The sequence below is a fragment of the Poeciliopsis prolifica genome, unplaced genomic scaffold (assembly GCF_027474105.1).
Source record: "Poeciliopsis prolifica strain line A6 unplaced genomic scaffold, Auburn_PproV2 SCAFFOLD051, whole genome shotgun sequence".
Taxonomy (NCBI): Eukaryota; Metazoa; Chordata; class Actinopteri; order Cyprinodontiformes; family Poeciliidae; genus Poeciliopsis; species Poeciliopsis prolifica.
In genome coordinates, this window is record NW_026562426.1 from 1,139,534 (window position 1) to 1,162,778 (window position 23,245).

The following is a 23,245-nucleotide window of genomic DNA, read 5'->3' on the forward strand; positions in this document are numbered from 1 at the left end:
ATTTAGGTCTCTAGAGCCAATTTGACTTTATTGGAATCACTGGTCCCACATCTGGATCAGAGCCAGAATCAATGGAAATAGGAAATAAAAAGTTTTCCTAATGGAATGCTATTAAAACAAACAACCTATTTATGACAATTTGTCTCCATAATTTCTGAAAATATGTCACCACAGTAGGTATTAGTTGTTATACTGTTGCTCAGGTGAGTAGAAAAAATTGGTTGGTGAGAAATAAAAGTAGACAGAGATAAGATGGGAGTACGGATCAGTTTCCAGGAAAGTCGACCTGGAAACATTTTCCTTTTATTGTGCTGAGTACACAATTTGTCTTTGTCTCAGTTGTAGATGGACTGGATGGAGTCAACCTGCCCACTGTCATTCTGGGTGGTGTAGTTTTTTTCCTGGTCATAATCATCCTGGGACTGCTTTTGAAAAACAAACCTTGTCACGCAGGTATTTTTGTGGTTGTAATTTTCTCTGTATTTTCTTTTCAACCAACTTAACAATATGAAATAATATGAAATGACACATTGAAAAATGTTCAAGCAGTTTACCAGCTTCAGTGTCTCTGTTTTCCAGGTCAAACCAACAGGCAGAATCAGCAACCCAATGAGGTGATCACATTAAATTGTAATGTTTTTTTTTTAATTACTCAAACCTAAAACCCACTGAGTTACTGTAAGTCATTTCTTGTCTTGTAGAATCTGGACTCTGATCTTGTGAACTATGCAGCATTGAATTTCAGACCCAAAGCAAACAGGACCAGAAGGCCTCCTGCAGAGAGAGACACAGATCAGATTGTCCTGTACGCTGCCACCAGATAGTCTCTCAATATTAATGACAGCAGCTAAGGCTCTATTATTGTCATGAGTCATTTCATTACCTACTTGCATTGTGTTTTCTGTGTCTCTTCTAGCAAAAATGGGGAAAAAAACACAACTTTTAATAATAATAAAAATAAAACAGCTTTGCTCAATCTTGATTGTGTATTATTTGGGTTTGCTTATAACAGAAACTTCTAAGAACATAAACGGAAGTTTAACAAATTTTGTTGTACTACCCTTAGTGTCGTTTCCCTCTACCATGGTTCTTTACCTAAACACACATTACATCAAGAGGAAGACGCTCCAACATCCCTAATGAAACGTTTTTATGAAAGGACAGTCGGTACCACCCTGCACGTTCTGATTCTGCCATATTGCTACTATTGTCTGGTGAGTTTCAGCAGCAAAGAAGAGGAAGTTTGACAAGGCCTTCCCCGAGGCCCACTGAATACACTTTAAAAGAGAAGCTCAAATCTCTTGATGTGAAAGGAGAGAAGCTTTTACCAGCTGTGGTTTTGGTGCAGCGCTGAAGGCTAGTCTCTCTGTGGCTAAATGTCACCGCAGTGGAAACTGGGGAGGGACTATCAGACCTGCTAGAATGAAACTAACATATCAAACATCAAACGCCTCGCTTTTGTTCTATTTCATTCAACTCCTTTGCAGAAACATACATTTTGATGTTACTCATGATAAAAATGGAAAGTTAGTCCAACATGTCTGCTCAGTTTGAGGCCTTTGGTGCTGAAGGTGGAGAGACCAGCAGGTTTCAGTTGTCCTTTCTCACGTTACAGCCTCTTCCTGAGAAACGACGTTCATCTCCGCCCGTTTAAGGCTCACTATGAATCAACGCATCATCAGCGTCACACGACGCTTCTCCTCGTTAAACAAGCTGGTTTCGTTGCTCCCCGTTGTTTCCGGCTCCCTTTGAGCATCTTCAGTTCTTCACCAACTCATCTTATTCCACCAATCATGCCTTCAGAAGACCAGCAGATAAAAGTGAAGAGATTTTTTGTCTTATGTGTCTTTTTTTTCTGATGTCTCTACCCCCTGTGGTAGGGATGTGCAATATCATCGACATGGTATTGGGATCAGTCAATAGAGACAGACATATAGTTTCATTAAGCAGATATAGAAAAAAGCATCAGTATCGGTTATCGGCCAAATGACTTCTAGTATATCGGCATGGATATTGGAGTTTTTCGACAGAAAATCCAATATCCATGTGTCCCTGGCCTGTGGTTTCCTTTCCTCTTTAACATGTTAAAGTGAGAGAAACACAAGACTTGAGAGAGAAAAGAAGGCGACCTGCCCTTAATTTGAAAAGGTCTGCTCTTGTATTTTCACACTCATAAACTTCAACAGATTCTTTACTAAAATGTCTGACACTATTCTTCTGAATCACATTTTAATTGGAAGAAATCAGATGGTTGGTGTTGACATTATTAATGATTTAAGTCTAATTGATTTGAATTGTGTCAGTTTTTACCTATGAAAAGCATTTTGATGTGCTTTACCACTATAGCAGCAAAATACACTGAACCAAATTAAACAAATGTGAAGCGTTTTGCAGTTTGACGTGTTGGTGTTGGTGCTGTTTGCAGCGATTTGCCTCCAAGATGAAGAAAACCTGAGAACACAAGAACATAGATACTGTGTCATTGTTAGCGTTCATTTTACTGCGTATGTGGTGTCATGTTGTTGTTGTTGCTCTGCTGCTCTCACACCAAAATTCACACACCAGACCACACCACCACTCGGCCTAAACGTGTTCCCACGGCAGCAGTCTGATGGGTGTGGTCTGTGGTTGATTTGTGTTTTTGATGCATGACATTTGTCTTTTTGTTGTTGTTTTTTAAGTCTCACTACAATGTTTTGTGTATGATACGTTTTGAAAATCAAACTAAGTACGCTGACATGCAGCAGCTTTGATTTGATCATAGCCAAGATGTTTTCACAATTGTCTGAACAGAGCCGATGCATGAGGCTGTGCGACGCTCAGACCACACTGCGCTGTCTCTTCCTGTCAAACACTCCTGCACATTTCTGTCCTCCCACTGAAGACCACTTGACTCTTTGCACGAAAACATCTGACAGTCATTGGTGTCGTATGCGACTCTCTTTTCGTCACATTTAATCATGCGATACGCTACGTAGACGCTTCATTCACCTCGCGACACTGGGTGCTTGAAACTAAAATGGAGGCTTTACAGCAGGACTTCCTTTCTGATGCAGTTCTACTGATCAGTTTTTGACCAGTAGGAGGCGCTCACAGAGCACTGAAGTCTCTTTCCCAAGGGAATTAGGTTACCTGTTGACTTAAGAAGTCAACAACAACGAAACATAAATAAATGAAGTAAGTCCCTGAAAAAACAACTCTCCAGGTCTAGACGGAGCAGAACTCTGTGAATGTCTGACCACCATTTATCTTCATGCAGGTGGACAAAACTGAATGGGAGTGCATCAAAAATGACACACATGTGTATAAATATATATATATAGTTTTAACCTGCGTCTCGGTTTTTGAACTGTTTACTATCAGTACAAAATTAAGCTATAAAACCTACTTTTATACTACAGGTAGACCAAGAAATGAGTGTTGGAGTAGCAGTATAATTATTCTAGACACTGTTGTTTAGTTGGTTGCTTAAAAAAAAAAAAAAAAAACAAAAACAATCATACCTTTTGCTTGCTACCACCTCCTGTTCCGACATCAGAGTTATTTTTAAAAGTCTGTTTTTTTGGTGAGGACCTTTATGGTGCACTGTGATTTCTAAGATCGACTCTGACCTCAGACATCCAGTGATTTAGATCACAGAACTGGGTCTGTGGCGATGTGTGTGGGCGAGACTCTGCTTCGCAAATCCAGGAGACGACATCATGCCATACCACACTTTTTCTTTTTTTGGGGGGTAAATTTAATTCCTTAATGAGAAATCAGAAGTAGACAACTTGAAGTGTACTTATTATAGTAAAGTTAATTATCTTTAAAAATGTCAGCAAATTCAATAATGATGATCTAGCTCAAACATTTTGCCATCAAAACAAGTGATGAGTCAAAAACAATCAGCATAGAATAATTTTAAAAAATTTAAAAAAACATTATGGTCCAATTTATAAAGCCATCAAATTTTGTTTGCACTAACTGATGGAACAGTAACCCACATTTACATCAGTACAGTGGAGTACACACAGTCAGGTATTTCATTTCTCTGCCTTGATGATCTGCTTCTCTTCTGGTCTGATAATCTTCTCGTCTTCAATGCTGCGTAATGAAGGTTTTCCCTATTTAGGTCACCCTGTACATCAGATGAAAAAACAAAATTGGAACATTTTTGTAACTTGAGAAGAAAGCATTCCTACTGACTTGAGTTATATGAATGTTAAAACACAATACTTCTGCAGGGGTTGTTGAAGGAGGAGACCTTCTGGACTGAGAGTCTGAAAAAGAATGACATATCCATCACTGATGCCGTCTTGAGTTTGTAGGTTTTAGTAAAATGTATTTGAAGTACCTGGGTCTCTAGAGTGGTTTCTCTTGCAGAGAACGAACAACAACACGGCCTGTGAAACACTTAGGAATGTGGTGAATACCAAAGCTCCTGTCAGGAGATACACAGAGTCTGGCTTCACTGCAGAGAGTCAGAAAGAAAACAGACATCAGAGTCTGGAAGAGAGAACTGCATTTGAGGAGAAAACGAAGTAGAAGTTGTTACTCACTCTTCACATTCAGGTTCGTCCCGTTTCCAAACAGTATTTGTCCACATGAGGCAACGGCACAGTAATAAGTCCCGGCATGAGACACAGTGAGGTCCTTCAGTGGCAAACTGAACACACATTCATTACTTTGTTCCCCAGGCTTCCTCTCACATGATCATTGCTCCCTTCATTGGTGTAAATTAGTCCTGGATAACGTTCCTCAGAGTTTCTGAACCAGTAAACTCTGTGTTCTCCACCACAGCTCCCAGTTTGCACCGTACAGTTAAGAGTCACAGAGTGTCCTGGCTGAAAAATCTCAGTTTCTGACTGTTGGACCAAAGCCTGGATGTTTAATCCTGATCCATCGACGTGAATGATGGTTCCCCAATCAAAATCAATCTTGTATGGAGTCCCGGTCATGCAGTAATAAATCCCTGAGTCTGAGGGTTGCAGATTTGTAATCTTCAGGTTGTTTTGATTTTCTTTAGCATCTATAGTGAAGCGCGGATTATCTTTGAACTCATTATGAAAAGTTCCATTTCGGTTGTGGCTGTAGGCAAAATAAATGTGTTTTGGCTTGTGTTCAAATGACAGCTTGAACCAGCCAAACTTTGCAGTTGACATTTGGTCATAGAAACATTCCAGAATTACATTTTCTCCAGCTTTTACTGAAACAAACCGTCTGTCTTGTTGAACCGATGAGGAAACCTGGGAAATAGTCTGAGCTGAAATAAGAAGATATGGATTAATATATGTTAAATCAAACATGCAAAACCATATTGAAATACTCAGAGTCATATCACAATGCCAATTAAACAAACTTACCACATTTTAACGAGAATAAAAATGTCAGACTGAGGGCAAGCTGTCCAGGACTCATCTTGATCAAAGAGCCGAGCTGAATGAGAAAAGCTCCACGCCTTTGTTCCGTTTTAATGGACAACACTAAATTTGATTGACCAATTAGCAGCGAGAGCTGATGTCATGATCACCACCGCCTATAGGCCAGAATGGAAACAAAAAGGCAAACGAGGAGGAGAGAGACTTGTCATGTCTGCTGTAGCTTTAAAGAGGACATGGAAAATTAGCTGCATTCGGTGACGGAAACCCCTGCTCGAGCGTTTTGTTCTAGTTTAGATTGTGTCTGCAGAAATATCACGTACAACTTTGAAACTTATTTATTTTGATGTTTAAAGACAAAGAAATCAGAACACCAAACAAACCACTTTATAAGCGGCCACCATGTCAAGACCGGTGGCTGCTTTTAAAGGGTGAGTACACACAAAATATGGAGCATGATGCTTTTAACCTAAGATTAGACCAAGACTTTGGTTTTCTGTCAAAATCTTTTCATTTGAAGTGTGTCACTAAATCCTATAGGACCAAACCTATAACTTCTTTATCGTCATGTGTGGGGTGTCTTGGGTTATAAAAACCAACCAACTTTAAAATCTTATCATGTGAACAAGGAGTGTCGTTTGGTCTTATGACACCAAAACTGAACTCTTTTAATGGTATTGCACACGGGAGCAACACTGGTTCTGCACATCAACCTAAAACATCAGGCCAAAAATAAAATTTGCAGGTATTAGCAATGAAGGATTGGGTTGTCTTACAGAAGAGGACTGGATAACAAAATGTACTGAAAATATCAAACTGACAATCTTTGGAAAGAGCTGAAGATCAGAGTGTCCAGAAAGAGCCTGCAGAACCTTTCAGATTGGAAGCCAGTTTGTGCAAAAATCACACCTGTGAGATATATTTGACTAGTTCAGACATTTATAAGTCAAGATTTACACTTTTTAAAAGTATTCAATATATTTTTGATAACATGTTCAGGAATGGTGTCTGGTGGCATCCCACTTTTGGATCAATTGGGTTCCAATGTGGTTTGATTTCTTTCTATAAACTGGCTGTGAGAAAGAGGATAGGATCGGACTGACGGGTGATTCCTCACATTCTGCAGTCAGACATTTTACTGGAAGTTGAGGAGATATCAGCTACACAAGGCATCATAAATGTTGGATCATGTAGTGCAGATTCAGTCATTATCACCTCCGCCCAACACATTTACTAGCGAGAAATGTTTACAATTTAAAGACATAGTTATGACTGCAGTCTACCACTTATATTAAGCCATTGGAGACTAAACCAAAGGTGGGTTATATCTGTGGCTTGAGAAGGCCTCCACAGTTTACAGGAACAAAGGCTTCTGGGGGATAAACAAAGCAAAGGTTTCTGTCCCAGATCAGATGCACTGATTGAATCTTATTGGATCAAATCTACAAGAACTAGAAGTCAGAACGCTGCCAAGGCAAAGAAAAGGTTTCAAAATGATTTATTTGAAAAACTGATATGGTGGTGGCAGAAACCAGCCTGTAGAGAGTCAGACAGAAACAGATGGGATTGATTCTTCATATGGACACACTTTGCTGTTGGTTTCAGTTTGAACCTATTGGAGGACTGATAACACTGTAGGATATCGGATGACTTCCAGCAATAGACGTAATTACAGCAGTTTTTTGAGCATATTTTATTCATTTTGATGAGCGCCTTGTTGCACTCAACAAGTACATCGTTCCGTAGAGATTTAACGTCTCTTCTTTGGATTTTGTTCAATTTAAGCTGCTGAATCGTCACTGGTTAATCAGGTTTTATGAAGTCAACTCATTTAATGTGACCTACAGCTTCTCTGGAGAGATCATAGGAAAAATTGAAAATTTTCAAGTAAAAAATAATAATATGGTTGTTCATTTTACAGACTCTGTTGTAGCTTTGAGGCCCTTTGTATAGTGATGAACATTGTTAAATATTTGCATCAGATGACATGACTATTGATGTGAAACAAGTAAACATTTTTAAGCTGTGCCTTTAAAAAACAAAACATCTCACTCTACCAAAGCAGCTGGTGGTTACATAAACCACACAACGTGACGTTTTTCCATCTGAGCATGTGCCTTCCCTCCTTCCCCAATGAGCAACATCCTTAAAAATGTGGTTCAATTACAACTTAAATTACCTCTTTTTTTTTCTTGCACCAGATGTTGTCTTATTGAAATTATATTTAAAAGTGAGTTTTCTGGTGAGGACCATTCGGGAGCATTTTGATCTATGACATGAACTCTGGTATCAGGCAAACAGTGATGTAGGTCACAGAACTGGGTCTGTGGTAACACGTGGGTGACATCGGACCTGCAGACGACGTCGTAACGTGCCACGCTTTGTTGTTTTTTTGTGGTAAATTTAATTTCTTGACGAAAATTCAAGATCAGAAAACCCTCTAAAACTCTAAGCGTGTAACGGCGACTCAGCAGGCAGTTTGTCGTCAAAACGAGAAAACAAGTTAGCAGAGATAAGAAATTACTCATATAAAAGAAATTAAAGATTGGTTCAGTCCAATTTAACAAGTATGATATCTTAGATCAGTTTCCCAGCTTAAGAAACAACAGAGGAGTACACACAGTCAGTCATTTCATTTCTCTGCCTTGCTGATCTGCTGCTCTTCTGGTCTGATAATCTTCCGGTCTTAAAAGCTGCGTAATGAAGATTTTCACCCTGCAAATGAGAAAGGAAAAAAAAATGTCATTTGAAAATAATTGTCAATTAATAAGAACCAAGAACTAATGACACAAATGATATGAATAAAAAAAACACAATACTTCTGCAGTGGTTGTTGAAGGAGGAGACCTTCTGGACTGAGAGTCTGAAAAAGAATGACATATCCATCACTGATGCCGTCTTGAGTTTGTAGTTTTAGTAAAATGTATTTTGAAGTACCTGGGTCTCTAGAGTGGTTTCTCTTGCAGAGAACGAACAACAACACGGCCTGCGAAACACTTAGGAATGTGGTGAATACCAAAGCTCCTGTCAGGAGATACACAGAGTCTAGCTTCACTGCAGAGAGTCAGAAAGAAAACAGACATCAGAGTCTGGAAGAGAGAACTGCATTTGAGGAGAAAACGAAGTAGAAGTCGTTACTCACTCTTCACATTCAGGTTCGTCCCGTTTCCAAACAGTATTTGTCCGCATGAGGCAACGGCACAGTAATAAGTCCCGGCATGAGACACAGTGAGGTCCTTCAGTGGCAAACTGAACACACATTCATTACTTTGTTCCCCAGGCTTCCTCTCACACTGATCATTGCTCCCTTCATTGGTGTAAATTAGTCCTGGATAATGTTCCTCAGAGTTTCTGAACCAGTAAACTCTGTGTTCTCCACCACAGCTCCCAGTTTGCACCGTACAGTTAAGAGTCACAGAGTGTCCAGGCTGGAAAATCTCAGTTTCTGACTGTTGGACCAAAGCCTGGATGTTTAATCCTGATCCATTGACGTGAATGATGGTTCCCCAATCAAACTCAATCTTGTATGAATGGCCGGTGACGCAGTAATAAATCCCAGAGTCTGAGGGTTGCAGATTTGTAATCTTAAGGTTGTTTTGATTTCCTTTAGCATCTATAGTGAAGCGCGGATTATCTTTGAACTCATTATGAAAAGTTCCATTTGGGTCGTACTTGAAGACAGTAGAAATAAGTTGTGGTTTTTGACTCATAGTTAGTTTGTACCAGTAAGCCCTGGCAGCTGTATCAAGGTCACGAAAACATTGCAGAGTTACACTTTCTCCAGCTTTTACTGAAACAAATCGACTGTCTTGTTGAACAGATGAGGAAACCTGGAGAATGGTCTGAGCTGAGACACGGAGAGACGGATCAGTATCCCTTAAATCAAACACGTGAAAACATTTTGATATATTCTGAAAGTCTCGCATTATAATGGAATGAAAAACTTACCGATTTTGAAAAATAACAAAAATGTAAGACTGACGGCAAACTGTGCAGGACTCATCTTCCTCAGCGAGCTGAGCTGAATGAGGAAAACTCCACGCCTTTGTTCATTTTGATAGACGACACCAAATCTGACGAGTTATGTCACGTTCACTACCACCTATAGGCCAGAGTGAAAAAAGTTAGATGAGGAGGAGACTGATGGACCATTTCTACCTGTATTTTTAAAGATTTAGAACATCAAGCTATGCATGGAATAAAATATTTTAATTCATTTTGTATGTTTTTGCAAACATACAAATTCCTTCTAAACTGACATCACTGCATCTTTTCATTGACTTTTTTTATTTTTATGTAATTAATTATTTTTCTTTATTCTTTTCATGTAACACTTTCTTCCCCAGAACAACGCTTTGTTTCATTAAGAGAAGTCAACTTCTGCTTTCTGGTCTTCTCTCTTATGTTGGCTTCCCTCATTTCCAGCTTTATTCTCTCAGCTCTCTGGTGCCGAGATTCACTAGTTCTTTGCCACTGGTGACGTCAAGATGATCAAAATCACAAATGATTTGATTGGTGTAACAAAAAGTCTTGCTGGGCAAATCAGAGCTTGACAGAAGAGTCCTGGTACCTTGAAGAAAGTAATGCCTTTAGTGCAGTTTTCATCTAAGCACATACTTGTGCTCCTATCAGTAGCTATTTATCCACATCTGACTCTTGATTAATGATCAGTTCATAGTCACAAAACTGGAGAACATTTATTTTAGAAACTTTATATTTGATATTGTAATCCCTGTAGTTTAATTTGAGACATATACAGGACAATAAATGTACTTCCTGGTGCATGGATATTTTATTCATCTCAAGTTTCACTGTTGGTGTGAAGAGACGGTTCTGGTTCTGCTTCACCGTCAGTCGACTGGGTTGTTCTGGTTGCATTGCTTTGTAGCGAGTACAGACTAAAACTCTTCACTTCTGTGAGGCAGAGACTTTTAGTCTGTATTTATAGACTGAATACTGATTTAGTCTGTATATCAGACTAAATCAAAAACAGAGGTTTAGTTTGGAAGGTTGTGATCATATCAGTAATGATGTAAAACTCAGGTAGTTTTTGATCTTTATTTAGGATCTCTTGATGTTAACAAAGACACGAGTTCAAAGGTTTGTACAACAATAGTGACAGAGGAGATGGACTTACTTTGGTCACATCTGACAGGTGAAGTTTAATTACAGCTAAATGAACTGGAATATTTATGTTTTGGTCAAAAGCTTAATAAAGGGGGTTTCTACCGCAGACGTTAACTCAGTGGTTCCCAAACATTTTCTCGGCCCCTTGTGAATTACACTAAAGTCCCCTCCAAAAAAGGACAAAAAATATCAACTGGTCACTCACATCGTTCAACCAGATATAAACCTATACAACTATTTTGTTTTCAAACTCCAATGACATTTATTTCACACTTCAGGTTGCAACAAAACACACTACAAACCATCTTTACAGTGAAACAATTTTTGTGTGACTGTTTTTGTGTTTTCATTCATCCATACTGCCTCCCGCGCCGACTCGTAATGGCACAGCGTCCCCTGTAGGGGGCGCGTCTTACACAGAAGCAACTTCAGTTCTGAGGCCCAACACTGGAGTACACGACTTCACTGATGGCGTCCCTTTTCCCTCTGATTTTACTGCTTCTTAAAGCAGCATAATGGAGATTTTCTGCATCCTTGTAATCCTGGGTAAACAACAGAGTAAAGACGTGAAAATGCAGCTTTTCTGCCAACAACAACACTGTACTGTCTTGTGGTGTTGCTACATATGTGACTGCAGAAATATGGCATTATTTTTATATTCTCTTTTCAGCCTGCTTCATGGTGGACCGGCAAATGCAGGTCTAAATCTACCAATCTGATCTTTTTAGGATGTTGTGTAATTCATCAGCATATCTATCCTTTACCAGACTAACTTCTTAATTTCAACAAGGTACATATGATACATTTTTAACGAAAATGCTCTTGGTTTTTCTATCTGAGTTGCAATGTCTCCTGATAAATAAAGGTGTGGCTTAAATACCACGAGTGTTGATGGAGTCTTCACAAGTTATTCAGCATGGCCATATCTTATCTGAAATGGTCCATAAGTCCTTATTGAGTCTCTTTTCCGTCTGACTATACTCAAATTTTTCTTTGAATGACCTGATGTTGAATTCATTTTTTTTGTGCTCTTTCTGCAGCCTTCTTGTATTCTGAACACTGTAATGCATGTAAATAATTAGGAAAAAAAATATCATAATCACATCTGTATGTGTAGCCAGAATTATCACCAGGATGACGCTGAACGCTAAAGCTCCACTCAAGACGTACAGCAGGACAGGGGAGTCAGACTTTTCTGAAGAGAGACAGTGAGACGTTGCAAACATCAGAGGACATTCCCACCACTTCTTGAAATGTTAGACCGTCTGTGAAAAAAAAGATTTGTTACTCTCATAGTCCAGCTGCATCTCCTTTCCAAACAGAATGTGTCCACAGGAGGCAACGGCACAGTGGTAGGTCCCGGCATTGGACATGTTCAGACTGTCTATGGACAGGCTGTACACACAGCTGTGTGGCTGTGTGGTCTGCTTTTTCTGACACTGGTCATCACTGGCTCCACTGGTGTAAATGATCTCTGGAAGGTGTTCTTCAGAGTTTCTGAACCAGAAAACTCTGTGTTCCCCATCGCAGGTCCCACTTTGTACCGAACACTTCAAAGTCACAGAACCTCCTGGCTGGATGATCTCAGATCTGGACTGATCCACCAACGTCCAAATGTTCAGTTTTGGTTCTTTGACATGGACTATAATGCCCTCTAGAAATGTATGCACATATGTATCAATTGCTGCACAGTAGTAAGTAGCAGAGTCTGACAGTTGTGCATAAGAGATCCTCAAGTGGTTTTTGTCTTTGCCAGTTTCCAGCTCAAATCGTGGATCATTGCAAAATTGACCCGTAAGTGAGCCATTTTTCTTATATCTATAAAACTCTGACATCAGCTGTGGTTTCTGCCCTGCAGTTTGTTTATACCAGTAGAAAATCACTCCATCAGTTTCTTTATGGAAACACTTCAAAGTCACGTTTGAGCCGATGTTGACCGATTCAAATGCAGAGACGACGAAATAGTCTGAGCCTCCAAATGAACTGGAAATGGAGAGAAAACACACAGGTAACTTTCTGCTGCGGCTGGAGCACGTTGAAGACAGCAGTATGCATTGAAGAGCCAATAAAAAGACTTTAAAAGTCACAACTTACCCAAAGTGTCCAAGATCAGACATGTCACATAGCCAATAAACATTAGAGGAGTCATTTTCTTTAAATGGTTTTGCTTCACTGATAGGATCTCTTACTGTGCTCTACTTTCTACAGACAGGACTGGTTGTGACAAGCCAATCAGAATGGACTCAGGTCTCACATGATCACTGTCTGCTTTCAGTGTTAATGGCTGAAGGAAATGGAAAGGCGGAAAGAACAAGTTCAGAAAAATATCTTTGTAAGAGTCAGTTATCTCACTTTTCGGAGGGGAAATTGGACATGCCATATTATCAGAAAACCAACAACGTCTTCAAATATGTGGGATAAAGGAATGCAATAGTCGAATCTCTTGTACTGTAAATGAGGAGCATCAAAGAGGCCAAAATAAACAAAAAAGTTGCTAGTCAAGGCCTGGATTGGTTCAATGTCTATTGAAATTGAAATCATCTTACAAAGAGTCTGGCACTAATAAAACCTATATTGTTCCAATTACAGATGACAATAATAAAATGATTAAAAGAAAAAAAGCAACGTTAGCGGCATTCATTTCATTTTGCTCGATTTTCAGGATTTATTGAGTAATTTTACGTAAAAACATTCTTCCTCAGTCAAACAAGCACCGCCAGGAAAAAGAATCCTGAAGTGAAACTGCTACATATTTGGTGTCTCATCTTGGACACAACTTCATTAACGTTCTCAGTCTGGGATGCTCAGGTGGAGGGAAGGTGTTCATCGCTCACACGACTCCAGTGGGGCTTCCTGTTCACCTTCATGACAGAGCGCAATCGCTCACACACCCACATATTTCCAAACAAAAGGAGCATCTGATCAGCTTGGACATTTAGGTGCATCATGTCAACTCTGCAACACCCACAAACTCATATTTTGCGTTCGGTGTGTCCCCACATTGGCACTCAGTCAACTCAGTGCGAAAGCTTCACAGTCTGCACTCCATGTCAATGGCAAATGGTAAACCCAGCAGTTCAAACCTGCTGTTCTGGGCTTTCAAATGGGTCAAACTGCCGTGTGACGTCAGCGCCGAGTACGCTGAGTCTGGGGTCAGGCAGGCTTTGTGGTGAACAGAACAGCGGAGCTCACAGGAAGGCGTTATTCAGACCCTTGTCTTTGGGTAGTTGGAAAGGTGAAAAAAATATATAAATATAAACTATTAACTTTCAGGCGACAGGTGGCATAAAAATTTCATCAATGAGAAATTCTAGTAATTATGAAAATTTCACCCGCAGTGGGTCCAGGACGCCATCCATCAACATCTGACTCCTGATGTTGATGAACACTGGAGAACATTTATTTTAGTAACTTTATCTTTGATATTGTAATCCCTATTGTCTAATTTGAGACATATACAGAACAATAAATGTACTTCCTGGTATATGGATATTTTATTCATCTCAAGTTTCGCTGTTGGTGTGAAGAGATGGTTCTAGTTCTGGGTTGTTCTGGTTGCATTGCTCTGAAGCGAGTACAGACTAAAACTCTTCACTTCTGTGAGGCAGAGACTTTTAGTCTGTATTTATAGACTGAATACAGATTTTGTCTGTATATCAGACTAAATCAAAAACAGGTTTAGTTTGGAAAGTTGTGATCATATCAGTAATGATGTAAAACTCAGGTAGTTTTTGATCTTTATTTAGCATCTCTTGATGTTAACAAAGACACGAGTTCAAAGGTTTGTACAACAATAGTGACAGAGGAGATGGACTTACTTTGGTCACATCTGACAGGTGAAGCTTAATTACAGCTAAATGAACTGGAATATTTATGTTTTGGTCAAAAGCTTGTCAAGGGGGTTTCTACCGCAGACGTCAGCCTAACAACACAAAGAAGCAACTTCAGTTCTGAGGCCCAACACTGGAGTACACGACTTCATTGGTGGCATCTCTCTTCCCTCTCGATCTGCTGATTTTACTGCTTCTTAAAGCAGCATAATGGAGATTTTCTGCATCCTCGTAATCCTGGATAAACAACAGAGTAAAGTCGTGAACAACGCAGCTTTTATGCCAACTACAACACTGTACTGTCTTATGGTTTTGCTACATACGTGACAGCAGAAATATAGCGCTTTTTATATATTCTCTTTTCGACACATACAGGCCTAAATCTAACAACATGTCTTACGGCTGTGTGTAATTCAGCCGCACGTCCATCATTTACCAGACCAGGTTCTCAATTTCAACAAGATTCATATCATGTTTTCAACAAAAATGCTCTCGGCTTTTATGTCTGAGTTGCAATGTCGTCTGATGAATAAAGGTGGCGTTGAAATATCACGACTATTGTTTGAGCCCTCACACGTTTCCTATAAGTTTTGAAATAAAGTTATAATTTCCCTAAAACATACATTAATACCTTAGCCATATCTTATCTGAATCAGTCTACTACACCATAAATCCTGAGTTCAAACTCTTCTTTGGACGACAAGATGTCAAATACATTTTTAAAGAAGGTATTTCACTTGAATGTTTTGTCTTCTGTTTTAACTCGATATCAGTGGGTGTCTTGAACTGCTAGGAACTCAACCCTCAGCTGCAGGCGATTTCCACCAGGGGGATTTCTGCAGGGCTCTGCATTATTGAGTCACGATTCTCCTGCATGCTGCCCAGATACATTTATGACTTAAAGTGAAGAAAAGTGATGTTTCAGCTTCCTCCAGCTGCTACGATTTCTGTCACGTTCTGCTGATCAGCCTGTGTCTCGCAACTGATGGACAATGAATGATGATGTATCTCTATTCTCTGTGCGTCTACAGACATAACCTTTAGCTATGCCTATTTTAGAGGCCAGCCATAGACTGACATGTGTTAGTCTGTTAATACAAAATAATTTGGTTCCTCAGCATTTCAAAGGTCACCGGAGTCTTCCTCTCACCAGATCTTCGTCTCATACCTTAGTAGTAGGTGAAGTTGTGCCAGAAGCTTATGGTAATCAGTCGTCTTTTAAAGCATAACGTCACATTTATGGATTATAAATTCTACTTGGTTTCATGAAATATACCATTTTTTAATTATATTTTTGTTTGCAGTATAATTATCATTCTATTGTCACGTATATTGCTTTATCTTACATTAAATCTACCTCGATGATGTATAATTTAATTTGATTTTAAACTTGTTTCACTTCAAACTTTTTATGACTATAAAAACAAAAGAACACCAGTTTTATATTTATCTCTTCTGTAGTGAACTGTTAACGTTCTTTTCCTCATGACTTGTTTTACAACCTGTTATGAAAAAGCACCTTGACAAATCATATAAAAATGTAACCTGGTGAATCACAGCTCTAGACGACACGGAGTGATACTTAGAACACCAACATTACTTTTGCTCTCCTCTTCTAGCATTCTGAACACACTGAAACATTTCACTGAGACATAAGAACGAAATAAAAATGCTCACATCTGCATTCAGAGTCGCGGCTGCTGAGGATCTCTCTGGAGAGTTTGTGGGCACAAACAAAAGGAACAAAAAAAAAAAAAGAATTGTTACTTCAGTAGGATGTATCCATCAAGTCAAATAAAACAAAATCAGAAATCCAAAAATAATTAAAGCTAAAAGAAAAAAACATCAACAGATTAAAAATGAGAAGAAAAAAATGGACCAAAAATAATGTTTTACTGTTTGACTCTAATAATTTCTAAATTGCAAAGCTAGTCTGTAGCCGAACTTTACCTTTGCAGAACTTGGTTTTGTGCAGTTTTTGAGCCAGAATTACCACCAGGATGACGCTGAACGCTAAAGCTCCACTCAAGACGTACAGCAGGACAGGGGAGTCAGACTTCTCTGAAGAGAGACAGTGAGACGTTGCAAACATCAGAGGACATTCCCACCACTTCTTGAAATGTTAGACCGTCTGTGAAAAAAAGATTTGTTACTCTCATAGTCCAGCTGCATCCCCTTTCCAAACACAATGTGTCCACAGGAGGCAACGGCACAGTGGTAGGTCCCGGCATTGGACATGTTCAGACTGTCTATGGACAGGCTGTACACGCAGCTGTGTGGCTGTGTGGTCGGCTTCTTCTGACACTGGTCATCACTGGCTCCACTGGTGTAAATGATCTCTGGAAGGTGTTCTTCAGAGTTTCTGAACCAGAAAACTCTGTGTTCCTCATCGCAGGTCCCACTTTGTACCGAACACTTCAAAGTCACAGAACCTCCTGGCTGGATGATCTCAGATCTGGACTGATCCACCAACGTCCAAATGTTCAGTTTTGGTTCTTTGACATGGACTATAATGCCCTCTAGAAATGTATGCACATATGTATCAATTGCTGCACAGTAGTAAGTAGCAGAGTCTGACAGTTGTGCATACGAGATCCTCAAGTGGTTTTTGTCTTTGCCAGTTTCCAGCTCAAATCGTGGATCATTGCAAAATTGACCCGTAAGTGAGCCATTTTTCTTATATCTATAAAACTCTGACATCAGCTGTGGTTTCTGCCCTGCAGTTTGTTTATACCAGTAGAAAATCACTCCATCAGTTTCTTTATGGAAACACTTTAAAGTCACGTTTGAGCCGATGTTGACCGATTCAAAATGCAGAGACGGCGACGGAGTCTGAGCCTCCAAATGAACTGGAAATGGAGAGAAAACACACAGGTAACTTTCTGCTGCGGCTGGAGCACGTTGAAGACAGCAGTATGCATTGAAGAGCCAATAAAAAGACTTTAAAAGTCACAACTTACCCAAAGTGTCCAGGATCAGACATGTCACATAGCCAATAAACATTAGAGGAGTCATTTTCTTTAAATGGTTTTGCTTCACTGATAGAATCTCTTAATGTGCTCTACTTTCTACAGACAGGACTGGTTGTGACAAGCCAATCAGAATGGACTCATGTCTCACATGATCACTGTCTGCTTTCAGTGTTAATGGTTGAGACTCGGTCATCTCGATTTACAGAAGGAACTATTACATTAAATGTTCTTAGAAGTTCTCTACGACTCACTAAAGATATCTAGGATAACACTACTTTATCATTGGTCAGTGTAGTGAAATGTCTTATATATTGTAAATCAGGTTAAACTCCAAATTTAAAAAATAAAAAAGTTAGGTGCTAGTTGAGAACTGGTCTGATTTAACATTTATTGAAGACTTACTGCGCTTACTGTACCTGGTACTAAAAAAGACTATGTGAGGTAAAACCATTTTTTACTCGAGATATTTTGAGTGAAAACATTCTTTTACTGGCAAACAAGCAAAACATAATTGTTTTATTGGATGGAAAATCAAATGTCTTGAAACAGCAAGAGGAAAAAATCTAAACGTGATTCTGGTGTCTTGTTTTGGATGCAACTTGGTCAATGTTTTGGGCTTATGCTCTGAGTTGAGAAAATCTTCAGTTTGAGTTAAGGCGTTCATAGGTGAGACGACTCCTTCAGGATGTACATGCAACCAAACATACGGAGTGTTTGATATGTATCAAACGGCGTTGACGTCAGGATGTAACGCAGAAACTCTGCGGCACCAACAGACTCAGGTTTGTGAACTCAGCATCAAGTATCTCAAGATTTGAACTGTGTACTTGTGAAGACGCCTGTAAAGAGCTGCTTCTTCATTGTTTGGCAGTGAAGAAGCAGTATTTCTTGGAGCATCTTTGCCTCCTGCGGGATTAGCTTGGTTTTGAAAACTCTTAATCCCAGCAGAACATATCAACGTTGACATGTGGATCCAATGGTAATCTTTTGGCACATATTCTACATCTCCTCTAGGGTCCTTCACTACCAGTCCACCTGCATGACTGCACCTTTGCTCTAATGTTGGATATTTTATTTTATTAAGTCTCTACTGAGATGCCAGAGCTTGAAAATGAAAATAAGTAGAGTCCATTACCTCGGTAGATGAAGCCAAAGTATTTCTTTTTTTTTTTTTTTAAAGTCCCCAGAAGCATCAAGAGTGGAGAAGACTTACCCGAGGTTTCTGGTGGCCCTGTGCATTGTGGGTCTGTCATGGTTGAAAAATGAATCTAGAGTGTAACACGTACCAGATTTAGAATCAAGACTTATTGGACCAGGACATATTTCTCTATTTAATATTCGAATCTTGACCGACAGTTTTTGGTGTTTAGCTAACAATAGTGGTCCCAAGCTGCTGTAACCTACCTGCCTTGGTGTTTGACATGTTGTGTAGTTACAGATGGTGTTTCAGCTACCTTGGTTGCAAATTTACACCAAAATCAAAAAGAATCAGTCATTTGAGAAGTTGGTACTTGAAAATCTGGCATCAAAGATTTCCAGTAATCCCTACCTTCTAGAGGTTAGCACTTTGTCACATTTTTCCACGTTTTCTGCTTCTCTGACGTGTTCAGAGTCCTTCCAATGAATAACCACTCTTACTCTAGGCCCATTGAGTCAAGTTGTTTGGAAATTACCTTCCAATCCTTGGCAGCAACAATTAATCACTGCTGGTATCTTTTCTACGTGACATAGTAGCAATTGGCTAATACTTTTTAAAGTTTGACCCGTCCCACAGTTCCTCAGGGATCCAGATGTTTCACGTTCTCAAATGGGATTACCTTTTTTACCTAATGGCTGTAGAGGACTAGCAGGATTCTGTGGCAAAAGCTCACATAATAATAAAACCGCAATATCTAATTTCTAACATCTGATTGACCACTGAATGGATTAAAAGGCCCTTTGAGGCCTTTTATCATGCACAATTCTTCAAATGGTAAAATCTGCGCTGGAATATTATGAAATGATTACAGATTCTTTAAAGAAAGCCTTTGGTTTGTGGAACCTTTCCAAGAGGAACATGGGGTTCTCCACTTAAAAAATGTTTTCCTTTTAAATCCGGAGAGACGGAGAGAGACTGTCAGCCGAAGCTGATCTAAAGTCATACATATCCTTTAACCTTCATCAAGTTCAAAATGTCCTGCAGTCGCTCAGCTTCTGTTGTTCCAGTTGTTTACAGCAAGTCCAGATTACACAGATACGGTTGACGCTGGAAGCTCAAGGCCTTGCAGCCTCTTCCGCCTTGGCGAGAACAAGTGTTTCCACTGGTGGAAACTTTTGCTGAGTAGGTCAAACCACCGTCACCACACGAATGGGACAGTAGACGGTAAGAGACAGTTGTGCACCAAAAGATCCAACCGGTTCTCACAGACGTATTTATAGACTGCAGGGGATTTTTTTTCAAGGTGACCGCAGGGTCTACATCTGTGTTCAGTGTCAATCGACATGCATGGGGATTCTGCTGGTGTGGCGTCGACCTGGACAAACGAATCCAGAGTGACAATGACCCAAGATTGAACCAAATAGACTGGAGAACCAATGACTAATGTGCCATTTACTGACGACAATGGTCATATTGGTGCGATTGTTCTGACTGCAACTTATTAGCTACGTATTTGAGACAAGTTTAGCACTAAAGAAGCCTTTTGGATAATGTCAAATGTCTTCAAGAAGATAATGCCCACTTGGTTTGTTTGAGCGTTTAGGATTTCTGAAAGCAAACCACAGCCATTACTGGCTGTGGTTTGCTTTCAGAAACCAGCTTGAAGTTCTGCAGATTTCTAGGTACAGAAAAAATGTCCTTTGCTGTAGCGTAGCACAGGTGGAGTATCTGTTTTTTGGATTGTTATGATAGAAGTCTCTTCTGGAAGAATGTCAATTTTTTTATATTGAAAAATTTGGATCCCAACAAATTTGGACAGTATCACTATGATCACGTTATGCCATAGAAACAGATTTTTTTTTATCTTAAGTTTTTTTTACTATTACTTGTAATAAATTTTTAGCAATACGTCATATTCAGACCTTCAAATATCCACAACGAAAAGCTAATCTTCATATTTTGTTATCTTAATTTAATATCTCTGTTAAACTGCAGTATGTAGCTTTTATTTTTTTTATATATATAAAAGCTATACACACATCACCAGTTTTAAGTGTTGATGATGATTCACTATGAGATAGTTAATTGGTGAGAAAAAAAACATTTTTAAAATCAACCTCCTCTGCCTTCTCTCACTGCTATAAAGAACCAACCAATCAGACGCAGGAGGCGGGTCATAGCGCTGGCAATCACCATCAATCTGGCACAGCTGGTCCCTCTGCTCACCTCGACTCCTTACTCTCTGCATCGCTCCAGTTAGCAGAGTCTGTTGTTAGTGCTAAGGCTAGTTAGCATAGCCACTGATGATGGCGTTTAATTTGGTTTTTGCTCCATCTGTTTTTTTTACAGATTACTGGTCTCATAAGATACTGCTACAACACGGATGCAGTTTTAAAATAAATTTTAAAAACAGATTTTTTTTTTTTAATGAAAGTGAAATATTTTTGATGGACCGGTCACCTGTCTAGGGCTTTAAATGTTTTCAAAGTGGGCAAAAACAGTAAGACACTAGTAAAGAATTAGCTCTGAGATTAGCACATGTCAACATTGAAAGCAGCCCAAGCCTCGCTGACCTCCGCTGCCATCCATGTTCATGATTCAGCAATAAAGAGACTGAGTTTCTGAAACAGAAGAACATGACGATCCCCAAAGCTTTGATGTGAACGTGGCGTAATACAATATTTTTCATGGACTGACTGGGAAAAAGTGGGATTTACTGGAAGGGAAACAGTGTCTGTCATAACACTAAAATCATAAATCTTCCTAAAGCCACTTCAACATCAGCAGTTAATCAAGCAAAAAAAAAAAAAAAATGTGTGTCCATTTGTTACACTAAAGCAGAAGCATATAACTAATTTTTTTAATTTATTTATTTTTTACTTTTAGCAATTAGAAAAATGAGAGAAACAGTTCAAAATAAATAAAATTGTACTCAGGCATAAAAACCTGAAATTTATTTTTCTACATTGGATTGGTGTTTTCTGTTTCTTTTTTTTTCTTAGAAAACACAATATGATCGTCTACATATTGATGTGATCAGACAAGGAAAAGAAGCAAAATAGCTCCCAATATATGTAAAAGGAGCAAAAACTTTTTAAAGGATTGCAAAAATCTAATTTGGGCGCCATGTGGCGGTTGGTAATTTCCTCCACATAGTTATAAAATCTCATTAGCTTTCCTGTAAAACAACACATGCAAAACATACAGACTCAGAGAGACACTTGATACTCACACATTTCACAAAGAAGAAGAAAAACTGGAAAGCTGCATTGACACTGAACCTCTTCTGTATTTTCCGTCCATATTCACAAACGCACAGAACTCTTTCCGTGAGACAAAGGCTGCCTGTGATTGGCTAAGCTGGAAGGTTTTGTTGAAAATGCGGCGCTTGACGCCTTTGACTGTCCAAATGATCTGTCTGATCACGTGACAGACGGGGTGCAGCGGGTTTGGTTCAGCCCTTTAAGTGGCATCGTCTTTTTCTTTTTTCGCAATGAAGAACAGCAAGCGCTGTGATCTGCACACATAAGAATGACTTGGCTTTAAAGTAGAGAAGACACGTTAGCTTTTATGCACCTAAAATGTCCAGAGAACTCAAGCAAATGAAACATGTTTTGTGACATCTGTCAGAATTTTGCTTTGTATTGTGTGTGAAGAGAAAATTTGTGTTTGATTGTTCTCGGTGGTCAACAGTTTGGGTAATTTACGAGAATTTCTGATGTATCCTAGCATTGTCACCTGGGAGAGCGACGAGACAACCTGGCTGTTCAGTTTATTTAGGTCGTCAGCGAAAGTGATTATCCATCCATCAATTTTTTTACACCCTTTTTAAAGGATTGCAAAAAGCAATGGTTGCTTAGTTCATTCCAGATGATGAGTTTTATTGGCCTGGAAACGCATGACGTCATTTAAAGAGGAGCACGTTCTGAATCGCAGACACATTTTAGCATGTGGTGTTTGTCTCCATCGTCGTCATCGTCATTCAATTCAACGGATTGTAAAGATCAAAATATTCAATTGTTTTTATTAGGCTAAAAACAATCGCCAAAAGTGCTTTGGTCTTTTGGGATCAGAGTCACGAACAGCACTTTGGGTAAATATGCATTCTTTAAACTTTATAAATAAAATGGATAAATAAAATAAATCAGTTCTTTGTCTACAAGAATAAAGTAAGCTGGAAGTAACAGCAAGGCGTCAGTGTTACCTGGTGGCACAATATGGCGAGCTTTTTCTATAAATTACATTATCAGATCAGAGAAAACACAAAACCGGTCAGATACAGACTTAAACAGAATTATTTGGACAAAAACAAAATCACATCACTGCTTCGTGTCTCAAAGTTGACTGCCACACCACATTATTGGCTTCCCTATAGCTACACTTCTTTACCACATATGAAATACATGATTGGAAAATCTCGAAGCAAAGAACAACCTGGCCACCTGCTCTCTGCTTTCTGGTTGGCTCTTTCAGTATGGCCAGTTCCAGACCTGCTGCAGCTCCTGTGCCGACGAGACGATACTGGATCCCGATACTCACTGACATAGAGACTGAAGCTAATTGATTCCATGGACCAATATCATTTTTGCACTTTTGCTTCAACAATGAATAAAAGATGAAGACGTTCAGTCGCATCGAGTCGAGATCACAGTTTTCATCTGCTGGACTATTTCTTGTGACGGCAGACCTAAGAGAAAACATGTCACTATAAATTGTAAATTCATTTTAAAATAGGCTGATCTACAATATTTGTTCCGACTATTTCTCACAAACCTATAAAACACTTTGCAGCTCAAAAAGTATTCAGCACATTGGAAA

At 39.2% G+C, this 23,245-nt stretch overlaps 2 protein-coding genes and 2 pseudogenes across 4 annotated transcripts; all 4 read right to left on the minus strand.

Annotated features, from left to right (window-relative positions):
* Nucleotides 1-3,752: 3,752 nt before the first annotated feature.
* Nucleotides 3,753-5,410, minus strand: LOC129378201 (V-set and immunoglobulin domain-containing protein 1-like; annotated as a pseudogene).
* Nucleotides 5,411-6,931: 1,521 nt separating this feature from the next.
* On the minus strand, nt 6,932-9,363 carry LOC129378204 (V-set and immunoglobulin domain-containing protein 1-like). Its single transcript, XM_055058503.1, has 5 exons — nt 9,309-9,363; nt 8,503-9,207; nt 8,298-8,414; nt 8,180-8,223; nt 6,932-8,075 (listed from the first exon to the last, which is right to left on the minus strand). The coding sequence occupies exons 1-5, from the start codon at nt 9,361-9,363 to the stop codon at nt 7,956-7,958; spliced, it is 1,041 nt and encodes a 346-aa protein (XP_054914478.1). The 3' UTR covers nt 6,932-7,955.
* A 1,092-nt stretch (nt 9,364-10,455) lies between these two features.
* On the minus strand, nt 10,456-12,636 carry LOC129378208 (uncharacterized; annotated as a pseudogene).
* A 9-nt stretch (nt 12,637-12,645) lies between these two features.
* On the minus strand, nt 12,646-17,548 carry LOC129378203 (uncharacterized). Of its 3 annotated transcripts, XR_008608034.1 has the most exons (6): nt 17,278-17,548; nt 16,471-17,166; nt 16,268-16,378; nt 15,995-16,029; nt 14,306-14,554; nt 12,646-12,771 (listed from the first exon to the last, which is right to left on the minus strand). XR_008608034.1 is itself a non-coding variant. In XM_055058501.1 (5 exons), the coding sequence occupies exons 1-5, from the start codon at nt 17,330-17,332 to the stop codon at nt 14,432-14,434; spliced, it is 1,020 nt and encodes a 339-aa protein (XP_054914476.1). In that variant the 5' UTR covers nt 17,333-17,548; the 3' UTR covers nt 14,263-14,431. The 3 variants fall into 3 exon arrangements, 2 of the variants coding, with proteins under 2 accessions (XP_054914476.1, XP_054914477.1); XM_055058501.1 differs by lacking the exon at nt 12,646-12,771 and having other exon boundaries at nt 14,263-14,554; XM_055058502.1 differs by lacking the exons at nt 12,646-12,771; nt 14,306-14,554; nt 15,995-16,029 and adding an exon at nt 16,078-16,146.
* Nucleotides 17,549-23,245: the final 5,697 nt, after the last annotated feature.